The sequence below is a fragment of the Pongo abelii genome, chromosome 22 (genome assembly GCF_028885655.2).
Source record: "Pongo abelii isolate AG06213 chromosome 22, NHGRI_mPonAbe1-v2.0_pri, whole genome shotgun sequence".
In the NCBI taxonomy this organism is placed as follows: Eukaryota; Metazoa; Chordata; class Mammalia; order Primates; family Hominidae; genus Pongo; species Pongo abelii.
The window spans coordinates 31,151,404-31,173,196 of NC_072007.2; the positions used below are offsets into that span (position 1 = coordinate 31,151,404).

General features: G+C 33.4%; 1 protein-coding gene across 4 annotated transcripts in view; it reads left to right on the forward strand.

Moving 5' to 3' along the window:
• NCAM2 (neural cell adhesion molecule 2) overlaps positions 1-21,793 on the forward strand; it is a 557,648-nt gene that overhangs the window by 300,727 nt on the left and 235,128 nt on the right. For all 4 annotated transcript variants that reach the window (XM_054542855.2, XM_002830573.6, XM_024239542.3 and 1 more), the window contains exons 4-5: positions 1,041-1,184; positions 7,630-7,767. In XM_054542855.2, the coding sequence (XP_054398830.1) occupies positions 1,041-1,184; positions 7,630-7,767 (282 nt within the window). The remainder of the gene's footprint in view (positions 1-1,040; positions 1,185-7,629; positions 7,768-21,793) is intronic.

Genomic DNA, 21,793 nt, shown 5'->3' on the forward strand with positions numbered 1-21,793 from the left:
TGTATTAGGAATGCAAGCCCTTAAATCATCTCATATCTGTAGCTTTGTGTTTCGTTTATTATTCTAGAAATAGGATATGAAAAACAAAGTCAGAACATTCCTACAGTAGGACTTCCTGTTTGATGACCAACGCAATTTATGGGCACATTGTTGCTCTTGTGTTTCCTGATTTGGAATTTTTCCCTCCCATTTGATTCTAAGCTTCTGAAGAAATGATATTTTCCTAATTTATGTAACCCCCTACAGTATCTATTTCACAGTAGCAAATAATTAAATTGAAATGGTCATTTTATAGATATAGTGTTTGGAAATACTTTTTTTATTTTAAATGATGCAAAAAGAATCATGACATTTCATTTGCAAAGGTAAAAAAAATTTTTGCAAGAACAATTCATTACTTCCGTGAGAATTTCTCATCAAGCATAAATATCCATGTTCACTCATTCATTCATTCATTCATTAAAGACACTTATTAGGTGTGTATCCACTATAATTCTGAGTCCCAGCCAGAGGCAGACAGACAATAAATAAACTGAAACAAATACATAGATGCTAGCTAAACATACTATGGAATTCTATGGAAAATAAATTACCTGGGGTAGAGAGATAGGGAACCTTGAAATGGAAAGGAATATTGCTATTTTATACAGGCAGGTTGGATAAGAATCTGAATGAATTGAAGGGGGTGCAAATGCCCTGTGGTGAGAACAAACTTGGAATGTTCAAGGAACCTCCAAGAAGACAGTTTTCCTGAGTGACAAGGAAGAGAGAGGAGAAATTGGGATTGGAGTTGAGGAGATAGACTCCAGTTTATATAGAAAGTCATATGGCATTGAAAGATCTTTGGATTTTATTGTCAGTGAGATAGGAAGGTATTAGGGAGAAGTAGATTATCTAGTTTAAGATTTTAAAGTATCTAGGTTTCCCTAATTATTTTATTATAGTATCAGTAGAGTCTGGATTATGTTATTGGGAGAAATAAGCAACGATACTTTTGTGATTTGTGATTTGTGATTTGTTTTATTACTTTGTTGATACAGAAAAACTCACTTTCAGAGAAGTGGTATCTCCACAAGAATTCAAACAAGGAGAAGATGCAGAAGTGGTTTGCCGAGTTAGCAGTTCACCTGCACCTGCTGTCAGCTGGTTGTATCATAATGAGGAAGTCACCACTATTTCCGACAGTTAGTATTTTGGTAACTCCCTAAGTTATATGTTCTAATACTATTGTGGTTTTTAAAAATCTGAATCTATGTGTCTAGTTGTAGAAATTTGAATTTTTGACCCCAACTATTCAACAACTATTTTGAGAACCTGTAAGCTTTACATTAGGATTTTGCAATCTAGGGATCTCAGGGCAAATTCACCGCCTTTTACCCTTATGTTGTAATCAAAACACAGTTATGTCCATTCGCCATATACTGTCTGTGGCAGCTTTGGAGGCATAGTTGAGAAGCTGTGACTAAAAAAATATACAATCATTGGCCTAAAAAAATATACAATCATTAGCCTAAAAAATATACAATCATTAGTATCTGGAGATTTACAGAAAAGGTTTGCAGACCTTTGCTCTAGTGTCAAGAAAAGATTAATACATTATAAGCAGTACTAAGTAAATGAAGGAGTACATCCTGCTGTATTCAAATTCTATATAATTTATACATGATTCTATGGGATCACTATATGTAAACTTAGTATCTATGTGAATTATGTTTATTATTCTGGGGCAGTACTTTCAAGGTTATCTACATGTTCTAAATATTATGGGAAGATCCATATAGATAATAGAAAAGTATATTCATTCAAATTGTCTTCCTGATTTGGATTTAGACTGAGCTAAAATTTCAGAATAATATGACATCTGAAATCGAATATATAATTTGCTTACATTATGTTTCTTTACCATGTGCATAGGGAGCATTTTCAATTTAGAATTTTTTCAATGCACCTGCATTGCAGAGAGGTACAAAATAATTGAATCTTTTAAAGTAGTTTCCATCTTCGATAATTCTGATTTGTGTCCAAGGGATGAAGATTCTACAGCATAAAGGAGAGACAGAAAATAATATCTGTTTTTGAATATGTGGGGAGAATGTATGATAATCATGTTCAATAGTCATTTTTTAATTTTGAAAGAATTTTTCTGAGCTTAGCATATTCAATGCTCGTCAGTTTCCATCATAATACATTAATGACAAATAACACTTTATTTCCTCTTGTTTTGTTTCAGCATAACTCTGTAGAGTGTATTAACCAGTCACATGAGTAAATGGTTTGATGTATTTTTAGCTCTTTTCCCCTCAATAATAAAGAAAAAGCAGTTCTTTTGTAACGGTGGAATGACAATGTCTTAATATTTTCAGATTGTCTAATCTTACACCTCAAGTGTAGGTTTATTGTAAACCTTTATTAATAGAATATTTTGAAGGAAATTTTATTTTTAAAAGTGAAGTAGAGTAAAGCCTCAAAGCAAAGACTGATGACAACGGGTAGTGGTGATGGAGGAGTGATATTTCCATGCTATAGCTCATACGTATTTCCCCAGCATCCCAGGACTAAATGACATACAGCCAAATTTCCATTTTGGCTTTCCTCGTTTCCTTGGCCCTGAAGCTTTGAACATCTTTTCTAAATGTTCTGTGCCTAAATCAGACTCTTTATCTGTAAAACATAGATGGTTGCCTTCATTTAAAATAATGGCTTTGAGTCATAAATGAGACGTTAGACATAAAGTTGTTTCTTGACATCTATGGGTGATTTGTTCCAGGACCTCCCACAGATACCAAAATAAGCCAATGCCAAAGTCTCTTATTTAAAAAAGCATAGTATTTGATATAACCTATGTACATCCTCCCATATATTCTAAATTACGTCTGGATTATTCATAATATCAAATACAACATAAAGGCTATGTACATGGTTGCTATACAGTATTATTTGGGAAATAAGGAATAGCCTGTACATGTTCAATAAAGATGCAGTTTTTAAAAAACATATTTTTCCTCAGCAGTTGTTTGAATCCACGAATGTGGAATCCATGGATACGGGGGGTCAGCTATACTTCATTTGTTAAGTGAATGAATAAAATATTTGGCTATATGTTAGATTCTTAATAAATGACATGTATCGCTCTCATTCCTTCTCTATGAGTTTTTAAATCTTGGAATCAGTTTTGCTAAAATTACATGCATTTAGGTTATATCTAGAACCAGAAAATCCAATGTAGAAGAAATGGGTATAGTTTAACATGAAACATAACACTAAGTTGTGTGGCAGGTGAAAAATAAAAATAAAATAAATAAAATCATATTTTGAACTATAGAATTTAAAGTATTCAAGTAAATTATCAGGAAGGACACACTTTTCTAACCTTGTAATAGTGTAGAAACTTATCACATAAATCATTGTTGAACAATTTGTACATTTATCATAGACTTATATGAAATAATATTATTCACTGCTTATACCTCATATAGTCCCTTTATTAAAGCTGATGAAATAAGATCAAGATTACAATTATGTATGAGGATTTAGAATAATGCCCTGGACCCAGATATCTTTCTTTTGCCATAATCTGATTCAAAAGTAAAATATAGATATTCCAGAGGAAATAATGAAAGCTTGGAAATGTTCATCTTATTAGCTATGCTTTTGATTGTAACTGTGTGGCAGATATTCAGAATTAAATTTCCTGCAGAATAGCAGTGGAGATTTTCCATGTTGCTCATAGAAAGGAGATCCGTATGTTAAAGGATCTATGCTAAAGGATCCAAGCATTGTGGGAGTAAAGGTGACATTTTATTATACAAGTTGAATATCCCGACTTTTAGTGTCATCTTGATGGAGGGATATGCTATTTGCTGATATCCATTCAATCTTGGTTAGTTTGGAAATTATCTCTTAAACTTTGTAAATGCTTTGGCCAACACCTAATTGATAGACTCCTTCTGCATTAAAAACCGATTAAAATTACCTTGTTCAATACAATTTTTATATAACCTCCTTCTAGTATAAAAGATTAATTCAACAATTATTGAATACATAGGATCTATGCTGTAGTGTACCAGATGTTTATGATTCATGGTAAGCAAGATAAGTTCACTGCCTTCAAAATACTAACAATCTAGAGGGAAAGATAAATAGGTAAATCAGTGTGAGAACAAGATACATTGAGTCTATGATAACGAAATTGTGGTAATAAAGGATGATAAAATAAATGTAAACTACGTAGGATAAGAGAGAGTGTCAAAGATGCCTGCCAGGAGGAAAAAGTTACCTTTAAATATACACATATATTAGCCAGGCAAACTTTGGAGTGGAATTTTCAGGAAAAGGGAAGACCATGTTCAATAGCCCAGAGGTGAAAGGCAGCATGAAAGCATATTTCTGAAACTGGAATAAATTTATTATTACTAGAACTTATTAATAAGTGCAACATAAATACTTATATAAATGAGTAAGTCTAAATAGGATTTTTAAATAAAGGACTAATAAGAAAGGAAGCTGAAGAAGGAGGTAAAACCAAGTCAACACAGCCTTGATATCTGCTACAGGGTTGGTAATTTATTCAAAGGGGGCATCCTTAAAGGGATTTAATCAATGCAGTGACATAACCTAATATACAGTTGAGAAGAATATTTGTATGTCAGTGAAAACAACAAATTAGATGGGAGTCAAGGCAAAACTCCTGAGACTGAGAATAGTTCAGGTCCTAATGAAATACTGCTGAGGGAGAAGAAGACTTAAATAAGGATAAACAGAGAAGTGATGAGACGTGGAGTCTGATTGGGTCTGCAGACTCAGAGAGATGAAGATGTCAAGAATGACTCATGGAATTTGCCTTCCACGGAGTTGCATCACTTATGGAATATTCCTTTGGCAACTAGTTCCATGTAAAGGCATGTGAAGACAGAACTGGAGAATGCCAGATGATAAATTTCAGGTGGAGATATTGAGCTAAATTTCAGATACGCTGATATCCAGGTACTTAAATTCCTCCTAAGTACGTACATCAAGTAGACTGTTAAAAATGCTAGGGAACTCACAGGAATGATCTGATCTGAAGAAAAATGGTGAGTCCTTAAGATACAGATGGTGATTGAAGCCATGTGGATAGATGAGACGAATCATTGAGTGGGCACTGAATGAGGAAAAAAGAGGACTTAGAAATAACTAAGTTAAGGAAGCAAAGCAGACACTTTATTGGGTATTATCTGATTGCACTTATTTTCTTACTTTGATCATGAAAATTGGGTTTCTGTATAACTGAGAAAAACAATCTAAAATAAAATTTCAAATAAAATAATTATTTGTGACTGATTAAAGCTGTGCTTCCTTCAGATGTTTTCTGGAAACACCTATTAATTATGGGCTTTGTTTTGATGATAGTTTAGTAACAATATGGAGTCCATGGGCCTCACAAACACATTTGGAATCTGACATGAAATTTTCACATAGTTTTCTGTGTGGAAATATTTTACATATATAAACATATATATAGTATGTATTTAGATTTTGCAGGTAATTAATGTTTTCCTAAAGTTTTAAGTTTTCACTTAGTAGAAATAATGCATTAAAATGGCCATTGCAAACTCGAATTTTTCAATGAAAAAAATGCTGATATATTCCCATAAAATATGTAGTATGTGATTCTAATTATTGCTCCTTAATGTAAAGCATGGCCTTTCAGAATAAAACAATATTTCTCCTTACTATTCGTATTTTTCCTAATTCACGTTAAATATAATCAGTAAAAATCATTATAAGTGAAGGATGATAGGTATTTTAGCAAGTTAGAAAATGCAATAATACAATGATCTAAGTATGATAATGTTCCTCTTCATTTTAAATTTTATTTATTTATAATTGCCTCTCATCTAAATTTCTGGCCACACACTTGGAGAGAGGATTTTTAATTACTTTGAAACTTTATGAAGTTTCAGGAGTTTTGGGTTATTTCAGGGCCACTTATGAGTTATCCTCTAACATTTCTTGTGGATTGGTTTTCTTTCTCCCCAGTCTTTCTTTTGATGAAGGCATTTCATGTTTGTGCTTTAATTTACCAGGGGAAAGAATCTGAATAAACTTTTTTGTCTCTCTTCTTAGGTTCAACCTAAGGAAAAGGTGAACATTATGGAAAAGTTTACACCTCATGGGCTGCACATCATGTGGCTGTAGCATTAGAATCACTATTTTCACTTTGGGGGAGCCTCTGAATCTGTGCATTTCCACCCCTGATTAGTTACCTCTTAAACAAAAAGCAACCACAGGCTTGTTGCTTTAATGAGTATCTATGCCCTGATGACTCTTCCGTTTGTTATTTCTAGCCCAGACTTCTCCCCTCTCATTAAGGAACTGCTATGACAAATTAGCCCCCAAATTGGAGTGGCCTACTACCCTAGCAGTTGACGGCTCACTCATGCAAAGTCCGGTTGGCGGCAGAGGTAGAGGCAGGATCCTGCCGTATCCTTTCCACGATCAGGCTGATGGAGACTCTGCCTTTTTCACATGTGGCTTCAGTGGTTTTCCTAACCTCCTTATCAAGCCAACAGATAGGGAAAAAAGCAGTACACATGGGAACAGGCCCAAAGAGTAAACAATAGACTGTAGATATGTTAGAGGCTGGGTACCTTAAAATAATCACCTTTCTACCTGATCAAGAAGCCCAAAGGGATAGAGGCGGTGTGTCTCTTATTCATCAAAGTGTCTTATATACAGTATCCAACAAACAGATAATAGTCAATGAGATCTATGGATGTGTTAATTAAGGAAATTTAAGATATTGCCCGTACAAAGAGTTTCAAAATTGAACTATATGTAAAAGCATTCTTTGAATGATAAGGAGAGAAAAGGTTTTAGCATGGCAGCAAGATTGAGATGCTTATAAAATCAGGGCAGACACAAAAAATAATGCCAGGCTGAGATGCTGCTTAGGTGTCACAGATTACTATAGCAGATTACTTTACACAATCAGTGAATGCAGGCTGTATACCAGCTTTTTTTTATATATATGCATGTGCACACACACACACACACGGAATCTTGAAATAAAATAACAAAATCTAATCTATTTATTCCTAATACAGATTATCTTGTTAGCCAAAAAAATCCCTTAAATACATTTGTGGTATAATCTTTTTTATGTCCTTTATATGACTTGAATATTATTGTATCATTTAGTTGCTTCCACAGAGATGCAAAATGTTTAGTTTAATTATTATATGAAGAAGGATGTTCAATAAATTTTCTATCTCTTTTCAACCCATGTTGCCACATATTTGCAGTCAAAAATTTGCACAACTGTGATACCTAATCTTTCTGCATTGTTCTTTTGTGTATCATTTCTGCATCCAAAGTACCAAGGGGAAATAATAGCCTAACCATTTTATGTGGATATAAAGTCTTGAATGTATTTTTTTTTTTAGGAAAAAAAAAAGGTGTAACAAAGCAGCATAGAGTGGAAAAATTGAAGTCATGAAATTACATTTTACTTTCAAATTTGAATTTGTTTTCTGATGAAAAGCTTGATAGTGTCAGACAGTGCCATATTTTAACTCTTAACAATTTAGAGCACTCTGGACTTAGCCTTCAATTACTGATACCATTTTCTCCCCTTTGCTTTCTTTCCAGATCGGTTCGCCATGTTAGCAAACAATAACCTGCAGATTCTCAACATCAATAAGAGTGATGAAGGTATATACAGATGTGAAGGAAGGGTGGAGGCCAGAGGAGAGATTGACTTCCGTGATATCATTGTTATCGTTAATGGTAAGCAGTAAATAATTTGTACATGTTGTATGGATTCACTTTAGCAAAGTTTTTTATTAAATGGCAACCAGGTGAACTCAAAATGCAAGTCTTATCTAGTAAACCTCTTCTATACCAGGAAGAAATCTTTCCATCTTTATTATGGCATCTATAACATTGTATTATAGCCTCAAGGCAGGATCCTTGACTTATTTTACATTGTCATTCTCATAACCCTTTTCAGATAGGCTATATGTGAGTAATTGCCTTTTGCTGGAATTGTAGTTGTTGGAAGAATATCAAGTAAACATAGTACAGTATCATACTAAATGTTATTTTTAAATTACATGAATTATTTTTGCTTAAATTTACATATTTTACACTATTTATGTTTCTCAAATTTAATAATTAAATTTTTAAGGTTATATTTACAATATTAATGGACATTAGTGACTGTTTTATGAAATCATGATGAAATCTCTTCCTCCAAAGTTGCTTCTCCTATATAGTTCCTGCCTGTGTTAACATGATATTCTATGGAGCTGGAAAATACATTACAGTTATCTTGGCTGTCTCCTGTACTAGCCCATTTGCACATGCTGTAAAGAATACTTGAGACTGAGTAATTTATAAAGAAAGGAGATTTAATTGACTCACAGTTCCAAATGACTGGGAAGGCCTCAAGACACAATCATGGCAGAAGGCAGAGGAGAAGCAAAGGCATGTCTTACATGATAGCAGGCAAGAGTGTGTGAGAAAGAGTGAAGAAATGCCACACTTCAAACCATCAGCTCTCGTGAGAACTCCCTCACTGTCACAAGAACAGCATGGGGAAAACAGCCTCCACGATCCAGTCACCTCCCACCAGTTCCTTCCCTAGGATACCTGGGAATTATTAATACAACATGGGATGAGATTTTGCTGAAGACACAGATTTTGTTGAACCATATCATCTCCATTTTGGCAGTCTAATCTGTTATCAAGACATATCCATTGTATATTTTAACATCTCTCAAACATACTCTATTTTCTCTATCATCTTGTTTTCCATGAGAGTGCTGATCTAATTTTTTTTCTTGAATTCATACAACTTGGTTTCTCTACACTGAATCTCACAATTGTACCTTTCTCTCCACCAAGACTTTCAACTGTAATAATTCTTCAGTGCTTCTCACTACTCTCAAGACAAGTTTTCATGGCATAGAAAACCCATTATGATCCACCCCTTCCCTAAGCGTTCTGCCATTAGATGCCAGTCATAGGGAAACTGGGTCCTTAGAGGAGATCTAGCATTTTTCAATGGTCTTTTTAGAAGTACAGAGTCTGATATTTTTTAAGGGTGCCATAATCAGTGGAGTAGTTAACCTTCAGTGCAAGAGGAAGATTTCAGTGCATAAAGGATAGGTTTAAATAGGGAGGTGTCTGTATCTATACCTTTATCTATATCAACATGTAACTCTATTATGTACAATAAACAAGGGTAATATATAGTGGCTATTTAGTTTGTTAATTACCAAATTGTCTACCATACTTTGTATCCAAAAAGATTTATGGTGAAATATGTAAGTGTATTTCATCATGAGCAGTCTTTGTGTTAAGTATGTACTTATGAAAAAAGGAATTATAATAAAAATTAATATATGTAAAATTCTTTAAAATTGGTAAGTTTATAGGAAACAGCATATAAGTATTTCCTATTATTGTTATTATATATACATATAATTACACTAAAATATTAATTCAAGTTTGATATTAAAATGAAATTTATCCAGCAGGCATAGTAACCCTTTGTTATTCATTCTGCTATTGTAGTTTCTACTTTAATATGTGGTTGGTGCAAAAGTAATTGCGGTGTTTATCATTACTTTTAATGGCAGAAACCGCAATTATTTTTGCACCAACCTAATATTTTCTTTAATATATTTATAGCATGTTGTATTCTATTTCCCTACTAGATTTTCTGTGATTATTATGATTACATTCATTTTAAAGGAATGATTATTCAGGTATGAATATTCTTTTAATAAAGTGTGAATCTTCATGTCCATCATGGTCTGCATTTAAACTGGAATATTTAGTTTTATATTTCTATACTTACTTATTTCCAGATTTATAAGGAGACAAATATAGGAATATATTTTTATGTGCATTTCTGATCAATCATGCAAATAATTCCTGTTTTGTCTGTATCAGTTTGACCCTCCCAAAAGCAAATTCTTCTCCTCTGTCTCCCACTTTCCTCTAACAGAATCAACCATAGATTCTAATATGAACTTCCTTGCTTGGACATTGATAATTAGTCTCATTTTTCCCTTTAGGATCACAAACTCTCGTAGCTTAAAATTCCTGGAATCTCTTTTATTTTAAATAACAGTGTTCATAAAATCAGGTATCAATTGATTTCCGTCTGGAGGATGCAGTTGTACACTGCCGAGAGAATGCATTGACTAATGCCATCAGACGCCTGTGCTTTTCTCTCCCATTTTGCCTTAACTTAAGACAGGAAAATCATTTTACTCCAGTCTTATTGACTTTCACCCTGCTTACTGGCTCCTTTTAAATCTTGAGGTTTTTTTTTTGAAAGTTTTCCCTTATCACGCCTCTTTTATAAAACTCCTTAAAGATGTTTTGGTGAAAATTATGAGGCTGCAAAAAATAATACCAATAAAATAAAAGCGCTACTTTTATTCATATTATTTGATCTTTAATTACAGACTTTGACTACTGCCCTATTTTGTTCCTCTCAATTTACATTCCCAGTCCTCTCACTTAATTGCTACTAATTTTTATCTTTACCAATTTGACATTTATTCTGGTCCTCTTTCATTCATCTTCTTCCACGTCAAGTATACCGAAGTCCCACCCAAATGCCCCAGACAAATGTTTTTTCACATGCAGCGCTTCCTTGTTAAATCTTGGCCTGGTAGGAGGACCTGCCCTTTATTCTATGTTTTGTTCTTTGCAGACTTTTCCATCACATTTCTATCCTACCAATTCATACTCTTTTGTTTCAACAATTAGTTGAAAGATATCCTTGCTGGCTTCCTCTGTAGTACCAGCAATAATAAATCTTTAGGATCTTATTACTTACTTTATTTTTTCTTACCTCCCTCTATGACTTTCTTAATATATTTTTCAATGCCTGGGTATTGTTTTTCACAAATATTCTTCCCCTCCCTTGAAGAAGGTTGTACATCAGTGCCTTTAATATGTGAAATATGGCTCCTCCAAAGGAAGGATTGTGCGTCTTCACCCAGTTGATCATGTGACTTGCTCTAGCCAGTGGCTTAGAAGCAAACAAAATACACACCATGACTGAAATCAAACTTCAAGAAAACATCACATCTTTTCTCTTATTCTCTTGTTTTTTTCCTTCTGCCATGAAAAGAGCATGACCCAAATAGGGACTTAGCCTTCATCCTGGGCACCTTGATGAAGACAGGAGGAGCAGAGTCACAGTTGATCTGCAGGAGCAGACAACATAACATGAGTACAAGACAAAGCATATTTTTAAGCACTGAGATTTTAAAGTTATTTGTTATCATACACACACACACACACAAACAGACAAATGCAAAACCAGTGCTTTTGTCTGTTTCTCTCTCTCTCTGTCTTTAAACAATCAATTTAAGCACCATCTGACCTAGGTGTACTTTTGAAATTACTTACCTTGGTGTCCCTTTTCACTTTCCCTGATGGTGATCATTTATGACAAATTTTTATCACCTTATTGAGGTATTGGAAATTTAGCTGAAGAGTTTTTACTGTCATTTCAAAATTATTTTATATTGATTTCATATATTTATTCAACAGGTATATACAAAGTGCTGACTATGTGTTTTACACTATATTGTGCTTGGACTACTAAAAGGCTTAACACAGCATCATTTGCCTTAAGACACTTAGAGTTGTATCTCAACAACTTATAAGAATCAACTTTACTAAAGTCCTTTATTGTTTATGGGGTAGCTGGATACAAAAGCATTTAACAAATGCAGTTTTCCTAGATATTCACAGACTTATTTTAGGAGAATGGACACCCAATGCAGCTGAAGACAGGAGAGTTCCTTGGTATTAAAGATAAATGTAATGAAGGAAAGCTGTTATTTAGGAGAATAGGACAATAATATGTTGCAGACAGAAAGACCAACACTTGTAAAACAAACAAGAGCATAACGTGTGAAAAAATCCGAGCACCTAACTGTGATTGAAATAGACTATTTTTAACAGGAATAAGAGTAATGGTGTGTTGGTTGGTTTGGAGATTACATGGAGGTGCAGCTGAAAAGCAGGTAGCAGTCAATCATGGAGGACCATCGATGCTTTATTAAAAACCTGACTTATGGGACAAAGAAGAGCTGCCATTGAGAAGCAAGTAATCCAGAGAGCAAGGGAGATGACACAAGGATATTGGCAGGGAGAAAAAGTGCGTTCATGTGAGAGATAATTGGTGCCTTTACTAAAGAACAAGGAAGTGAAGAGGAAGGCATACAATAAAACTAGATTTCAAAGCAAAATCATCATGTTATACCTGTGTCACAGAGGCAAGAGGAATCAAGGGTAATTTTAAGACTTCTAGTGTGGGTTTTAGGGCTTCCAGTTATCAATGCAAGCAAAAATGACCAATACAGTGTGCACCAAAATAAGTGTGCTGAATTTAGAGATTATGAGGTTGCAAGAGACATTATGGTAGATGATACTACTTAAGTTGTCGGTGTTAAATTCAGATTACAAGGACTCGAAGCATAAAAGTACACATGTATTTTTTAAAGGATGAAAGCTAAAAAAAAAGTTAAAGACCTACTACCTAAGGTTTTTGGACTTAGCTATTAAATGGGGAACATCACAAAGTTGAGTTAATGACTATAGGATGTTGTTGAGGCTTTAGGACAATATTAAGGAATATTACCTTGAACATAAGGAGAATATATTTTATATTGAGCCTGGAGGAAATGAGTTAAAAAATGAGTGAGGACGTGCATAAATTCATGGGTAGATTTGGTCAATAATTTGAGAGAAATCCTGCTACATGACTTCAATATTCTATTTTCAGTTAGCTGATTTCCCTCACCGAACAAACATTGATATAATCTTGATAGTCATAAAAAATTTTACTTGCTTATATTAAACTTTTTATTGGATCTTCAGGTAAGCTCTCCAACCTGCCTAAAACTTTTCTGTTCATGAACCTCCGAGTAAATGCTTTCCTCATATCATCATACCTTGTTTCACTCTGACATACTATGTGAAATCTTTTAAAAACAGATTAACAGAGACATTGACTAAATTGGCTGGCTACCTTTTCCATAAATTCATATTCTTTTAACTAGATAATTGTGCTATACATATACACAAACATGCCCACTTACACATCATGGATACACTCTTCTAAAAGAGGATTAATATTGTCTCTCTTACTTTAACCCACATATATTCTCCCACCATCTGATTCCTAGGCTTTAGTTAAATAATACACACTGTACTACTAAAAAAAAAATGCTCATAGAGATGAAAGACCTGGAAATAACTTTTAAATTTAAAATATAGTCAGTAGAGTGTCCATTTTATAAAATGTTCTTCTAATGTATAGTGATTTATTATTTTATGAATATTTTGTAAATTTGTGAAGAGTGATTCACTAACTGCAGGTTCAAATTGGGGTAATGGAGGCAGGAACAATTGAGATTGGATAAAAAACACCTAGTAATGCAATTGTAAAGCAATTGTTTCTTTAGTCAGTCTTTGAACAGTAAAATCAACAGTGGGTGATAATGGCCAGAGATGTCTGTACAAATGAGTGTCTGAATGTATAGTGCACTTTGTTATCTCAGTAACCCCCAGGCAGTAATTTTTGTATTCCTACCTATTTCTTGCAATTTCTTGAAGTCATGAAAATGAGGAAAAATACTTTTTATAATAAATGGAAAGTTAAGTCAAAATTTTCTCTTTAAGTTGTATGCAGTGTTTTAGAATGTAAAGCACGTACAAGTATGAAAGAGTGAATTTGTGTCTTGTAGATGAATCATGTAATTGAATCAACCATGCAGACAGCTATTTTAAGTCAGTTTAATGAGTGCAAATTATGAGGGAATTTGTAATTTGTAACAATGTTATATAATATACAATATATAATTTACCCAAATCAATAAATATTTACCCAAACCAGAGTATTTTATAATTTTATTAATTGTGTATCCCCTATTAAATTTCAAGAATAGGCAATCTGGGAACACAAGAAAAGAAAGGTATATCTTTTTCTCCTTATCTCTTATATAACTATTATTTCAAAATTTTTAGTTTATAGAAACTAGAGAAATGATGGATGATAGATAGATAGATAGATAGATAGATAGATAGATAGATAGATAGAGATAACCTGCACAGATGTAGGCACATCTTTCTTTGCTTTTCTCTTCCATATAAGTAATTGATTTGAGTATTTAATATAGTTCATTTCTTTTCCTTAAGTCTCTATTTCTCTTCTACTCAGATTTTCTAAGTACACTTGGTGTCATAATATATTTGAAAAGCTGTAGAAAAGCATGCATTCATTTTTCAACATTGTACGTTTAATCCCTGATTAAAGATACGGCAGAATTTTCTCATTGTTTGAATTGGATTCTCATTCTGAATTTATCTGTTTCAAGTGTAACAGTCTTCTGCTTGTCAATTAGGGATTGACCTCTGTGTGTTGTTCTCTAAAATTGATTTGATGAGTACAGAAGTGAATCCTATCATTTGTGAGACCACAACTTATAGAAATCTATAGGGATCACAAGATACTGCAATAATGCAAATTTTTATCATTTCATAGAATCAATCAGTAAAGTAAAAGTCACCACAAGATAGCACCTTACATTGTGGAGATGAATGGCATTCAGGAAAATTAATGTCTAGATAACTTTGGAGAGACATTCATGGGTCCTGTTCCTCAAAATGTGCTGCACTAAAGGATAACCTACGAAACCATATCAGTATTTTATTCACATTGAAATTCACGAATGACCAGTATCACCACTATCTCTTGCCTTTTTTTTTTTTTTTGCTTGTGTCATATCCTATGGCTTTTAATAAAAGCATAGGTGTTCAGAGAACGTCTGTTTCTAATGGTGAAAGAAATAAAGCAGAAAGAATTCAACTCACATTACATAAAAATGAAATAACCGCTCAGTTATAAGTAAAACTAGTTCCATGTGCTACATCATCTTCTTAAGCATAGTTTGTTTTTCTTTTTATGCAGATATGCTTAATTTCTCTAGGATGAGATTTCACAATCTCCGTCTAAAATATGATTCTCTCTGTCTCTGTTTCTTTCTCTCCTTCCCTCTTTCCCTCCCTCCCTCCCTTTTTAGCCAGACTGATTGCTATTTGTCTTATAAAACTTAGTCCAAGCATCATTTCTAGAACTAGAAAGCAATTCTAAATATGATCTGCCTTATTGCAAGATTTCTTCCCATGAGATCTCATAGTACTAGGTCCACTCTGTAAACTTTTCAAAGCTTAAGTATTTGAAAGGACTCAGCAGACTTCACAAAGTACAGTTGTTCCTTGGTATCTATGGGAAGTTGGTTCTAGGACCAACATCCATGGGATACCAAATCCATGAATGCTCAAATCCCTTTATGTAAAAAGGCATAGTATTTGCATATAGCCTACACACATTCTTCCCATATACTTTAAATCAGCTCTAGATTAGTTATAATACTTAATACAATGTAAATGCTGTGCAAATAGTGTTTCACTGTATTTTAAAAAAATTCGTATTATTTTTATTGCTGTATTGATATTTTAAATGGTTTTTAAAAATATTTTTGATCCCTGCTTCGTTGAGTCCTCAGATGCAGAACCTGGGGATACAGAGGGCTGACTGTATAGTCATGTAAATGCCCTATTCTTAAAAAAAGGATATGGTGCAGCCAGAGAAAAAGAATGCAAAGTGTCAGACCTTTGAGAGACAATCCCCTGCACAAGATTTCCAGGGGCCCTATTTGCAAACAAGATGATGTGTATGTTGACCTTGAACCACGAAGATCTGAATGAGGCACCTCAAAGAGACTCTCAGGTAGAGTTCTTTAAGTAATTTAGCCAAGCTTCACAAATTGTTTAGGTCAAGTCCAAACTATCAGTGCAGAAAATGACTTTGGAGGTTGCCAGAAAACTTTCTGGTCCATCATAAATTCCAATGTCCTTACCTTGGCCAAAAGTCATCCACATATCTTTGAAGATATTGATAGAACTTTTCCAGCTGATCCAGAAACCAACTCCATTCCAACAGCCTCTTTAACAATGTACCTTTCACACTGACTTGAAATTATCCATTTATGTGTGACATTATCTCACAGATAACACCATTAATCCTTCAAGGAAAAAGGTGATATTTTATAACCTTAAGGTATACCTTAGAGATTTGCATATAGGAGGTCGTCTATAACTTCTGGAAAAATTTCTTCAATTTTTAATTATTTTGTGCAAATATGTGATTATCTCAATCACAAAGATATTTTATTTCATAATTATTACTACTTAGTTTTTTTCTCTATCCCTTTAGATTATATAATTCAAGTTATTTTACTATTATCTTGAGGACATTTCCTCCTTAAACTACCAATCTAGTAATGCATTTCCAGATATCTTGCATGTATTTTAACAGTTTGTCATGTACAATAAACTGCATAGATTTAAAATTTCAACATGTATTTATTAATGTATGTATACATAGATATGTGTTTGTGTGTCTGAAAAATAATCACCGTGGATAGTGAATATATCTTCTTTTGAGAAGTATTTGTTCATGTCCTTTGCCCATTTTTTTAAATGGGATTGCTTGTTTTTTGCTTCATGATCTGTTTTAAGTCCCTTAGAGACTCTAGATATTAGATCTTTGCTGGAGGCATACTTTGTGAATATTTCCTCCCATTCTGTAAGTTGTCTGTTTATTCTATTGATCGCTTCTTTTGCTGTGCAAGAGCTCTTTAGTTTATTTGGGTCCAACTTGTCAGTTTTTATTTTGTTGAAGTTGTTTCTGGGGACTCAGCCAAAAGTTATTTGCGGAATTGCATGTCTAGAAGGGTATTTCTTAGGTTTTCTTTTAGGATTTTTATAGTTTGGGGTCTTTTATTTGAATCTTTAAATGATCTTGAGTTAATTTTTGTATCTGATGAAGGGTAGGCGTCCAGTTTCAATCTTCTGTGTATGACCAGCCAGTTATCCCAGCACTATTTAATGAATAGGGAGTTCTTTCCCCAGTGCTTGTTTTTTTGGCCTTGTTGAGGCTGAAATGATTCTAAATGTATGATTTTTCTATTCTGTTCCATCGAACTATGTGTCTGTTTTTTCTGTACCAGTACCACGTTGTTTTGGTTATGTTTATCATCACTAATCATCAGATAAATGCAAATCAAAACCACAATGAGATACCGTCTCACACCACTCAGAAGGCTATTATTAAAAAGTCAAAAAAGTAACAGATGTTGAAGGCTGCAGAGAAAAGGGAACGTATATAACTATTGTTGGAAATGTAAGTCAGTTCAGCCACTGTGGAAAGCAGTTTGGAGACTTCTTAAGAAACTTAAAACAGATATACTATTCAACCCAGAAATCTCTTTACTGGGTATATACCCAAAGGAATATAGATCATTGTACCAAAAAGGCATAGAGACATGTATATTCATCACTGCACTATTCACAATAGTACACACATGGAATCAACCTAGATTCCCATCAATATCAGATTGGATAAATAAAATGTGTTACATATGCAGCATGGAATACTATGCAGCCATAAAAAGAATGAAGTCATGTCCTTTGCAGCAATATGGATGAAGCTGGAGACCATAATCGTAAGTGATCCAGTGCAAGAACTGAAAACCAATACCACATAATTTCACTTACAAGTAAGGGCTAATCCTTGAGCACACATGAACCTCCACATGAGAACCATAGATACTGCAGAATACTAGAGCAGGGAGGGAGAAAGGGAGGCCTGGGCTGAAGAACGACCTTTTGGGTACTATGCAAACTTCTTGGGTGTAATATGCCCTTGTGACAAACCTGCACATGTACCCCTGTATCTAAAGTTGAAAAAAAAAAGAATATAAAGCTTTAAAAAGAAGTCAGAAATGGAAATGAAAACATAGTAAACTTTATGAAATGCTAAAAAAGGTAGTGACTATAGTGAATATATCTATTATCCATAATACTTTCTAAAAATGTTATATAACCATGCAATATATATTCTTTTAAGTGGATTCTTACCCTTTTTCCACTCAAAAATTATTCTGAGATTCATTTATGTTATCCCATGCCATAATATGTCATCTCTTTTTATTGCTGTTAATATTCAATTTTAAGAATATTTCACAATTTTCTTACCCATTCACCAAAATGGCTTTTGGGAAGTTTCAGATTTTTGGCTTACAAATATATACACATTTATATCTTAATCTTGGTATGGGCATGTTTTTATATCTCTTGGTTAAATACCTGTGAGAGGTAATGGCTGGATCACATGCCAAGTGTATGTTTATCACTTCTAAAAAACACTTCCTAAAAGTTTTCCAAAGTGATTGTACTATTTTACCTTCCCCAAAGCAGTGTAAGGGTATTTCACTTGCTTCACATCCTCACCAAAAAAAGTCCTCAGGACTTTCTGTTTAGACATCCTAATACATGTTTAGTGGTTTCATGTTGTGGATTTAATTTGCATTTCCCTAATGCCTCAGGATGTTAAACATCTTCTCATATACAACTCAGCATTGATCATTTTTGGTAAAATGTCTTTTCAAATATTTAACCTAGTTTTAACTGGGCTGTTTTCTTATTATTGAGTTTACTGAATTGTTTATGTATTTTGAATGTAATCCACTTATCAAATATGTGATTTAGAAATATTTTTATCCAATCTGTGGCTTGTCTTTCTATTTTTTAACCACTGCCTTTCAGTGGGTGAAAGATGTTGATGAGATTTAATTTTTCTTTTTTCATATGAATCGTGCTTATTGTTTCAAATCTATGAATGTATTGCGTAAAACAAATATGTTAATACTAAGATTTTCCCCAATTCTTCTTTCTAGAAGTTTTGTAGTTTTTGTTTTTAAGTTTAGGTTTATGAGAATTTTTTATTAATTTCTTACGATATTGTGACAAATTGGCAAAAGGTTTTGTTTGGTTTATTGTATTTTTTTGGCATGTGAATGTCCAATTTTTAATCATCGGCTAAAAAGACCATACTTTAGCAACAGAATTGCCTTTTCATTATTTAAAATATATTTTAATATATGTGTTTTAGGGAATCTATCCTGTTCCATTGATCTATTTATTTGTCCCTTTACACCAACAAAAGCCGTTATGATAAGTTGGAATAATGTATTATAAGTCCTCCAACTTTGTTCATCTTTTCAAAGTAGTTTTAATATAGAATAAAATACTCTAGGTTCTGTTCAGTTCCATATTAATTTTAGAATCAAGCTTTCAATTTTTACATATACATATGCACTAACACACACATACACACCCACTACCATAACTTAGATTAGAATTGTGTTGAAGCTATAGATCACTTTGAGATGAATTGTCTTTTTGACATTATTGATCCTTCTGTTCCAGAAACACAGAAAATCTCTGTATATTCCAGTCTCTTTAATTTCTCTCAGCAGTGTTCTTAAGTGTTTTTTATACAGTCCTAACTCATCTTTTGTCAGATTTATCTCTAATTATTCCATATATTTTGATGCTATTGTAAACCGCATTTTGTTTTAATTGTTAATTGTAACATCATATATAAAGATAGATAATATATTCTGAAATCTACTAAATTCATTTATTATAGTAGTTCATAATTAGCTTATAGTTCCATAGAATTCTCTACATAAATAATAATATCACTGTGGGTCAGGCGCAGTGGCTCACGCCTATAATCCCAGCACTTTGGGAGGCCAAGGCAGGTGGATCACCTGAGGTCAGGAGTTCAAGACCAACCTGGTCAACATGGTGTAATCCCATGTCTATTAAAAATACAAAAATTAGCTGAGCTTGGTGGTGGGCACCTGTAATCCCAGATACTCGGGAGGCTGAGGCATGAGAATTGCTTGAACACGGGAGGCGGAGGTTGCAGTGAGCCAAAATTATACCAATGCACTCCAGCCTGGGCGATAGAGCAAAACTTTGTCTCAAATAATAATAATAATAACAAGAATAATAGTATCACTATGAATAAAGACACTTTTACTTATTCCTTTCCAATCTGTATGTTTTTCCACTTTTGCTTATTATACTGGGTAGACAGACTCTCCTGGTGAATAGAAGTGATACAATTGAACACACTTGGCCTCGTCCGTAAACGTTAGGAGATGGCATTCATTCTTAAAATATCAAATGTTTTTAGATATAGGCTTTTCAGGGATTTTTTAAATCAAGTTGAGAAACTGACCTTTTCCTAGATTACTGAGATTTTTTATCAGTAATGAATTTTTCTCTTTCTGCCTCCTTTCTGATCAGACTGGATAGAGTTTTATTGATCAGACTGGATAGAGTTATATTGATCTCTCAAAGAAACAGATTTTGGTTTTTCTTGGTTTTGTATTTGTTTTTCCTTTTCCTATTTTATCAGCTTGCCATCTAATCTTTATTATTTTATCTTTCTGGCTTATTTGGAGGTATATTGATCTTTTTTCTGTTTTCTTAAGGTTAAACCTGATAACATTGATTTGAAATCTTTCTTCCCTTCTAATGCATGCATTTAGTGCTGAATAATTCCCTATATGTCTACTTCAACTTTATTTCACAAGTTTTGATATATTGCGTATACATTGCCATTCATTTTAAAATGTTTTGTAATTTCTGTTTTGACTTATTCTTTATCCCATGAAACATTTAGAAGTATGTCACTTAGCTTCCAATTATATGTGGATTTTCCAGATATAGTTCTGTCATGAATTTCTAATTTGATTCTAATGAGGTCAGAGAACATACTATGATTTAGATCATTTCAAGTATATTCCTGATGCACTTAAAAAGAATGTGTATTTTGTGGATGTTGGTTAATGTTTTGGTAATTATCAGTTAGGTTACAGTCAACTGGTAATGTTAATCAAGCCTTCTGTATCTTTTTAACCTACTTGCTCTATTAGTTATTGAGAAATAGCTGTTTAAACTCTAATAAAATTAAGACTTTGTCTATTTCTTTTCACAGTTCTGTCAGTTTATTCTTCATGTATTTTTAAGCTCTCTTGTTATATAGATAAAAGTTTAGAATCATGATGTCCTCCTGATGAATTGACGTCTTTCTCATTAGGAATTGATTCTGTTTATTCCAGATAATATTTGCTCCAATACCTGAGTGTTAGCAATATAGCTACCCCAGCATTTTTTGCATTAAGGTTTACGTGGTGTATCTTTTTTCCTTTCTTTTAATTTTAACATATTTTAATTTTGAGGGTACATTGTAGGCATATGTATTTATGGGGTGCATGAGATTTTCTGATACAAGGATGCAATGTGAAAGAAGCACATTCACTTGAGAATGGGGTATCTATCCCCTCAAGTGTTTTTCCTTTGAGTTACAAACAATCCAGTTACACTCTAAGAGATTTTAAAATGTACAATTGCATTGTTATTGACTGTAGTCACCCTGTTATGGTATCAAATAGTAAGTCTTATTGATTCTTTCTATTTTTGTACCCATTTACCATCCCCACCTCCTCCCCCAACCCCCTACTACAATTCCCAGCCCCTGTTAATTATCCTTGTACTCTCTGTTCCCTGAATTCAATTGCTTTGATGTTTAGATCCTACAAATAAGTGAGAACATGCAATGTTTGCTTTTCTGTGCCTGGCTTATTTCACTTAACGTAATGATCTCCGGTTCTATCCGTGTCGTTGCAAATAAGCATTTATCTATACTTAAAGTGGGTTTTCCTAGGATGTGTACAGTTGTGTTTTTTTTAATCCATTCTGACAGTCTCTACCTTTGAATTAGAGGGCCACACATTGAATATATTACTGATGTAATTGGGTTTAAGCCTATTACATCTTGCTATGTATTGTCTGA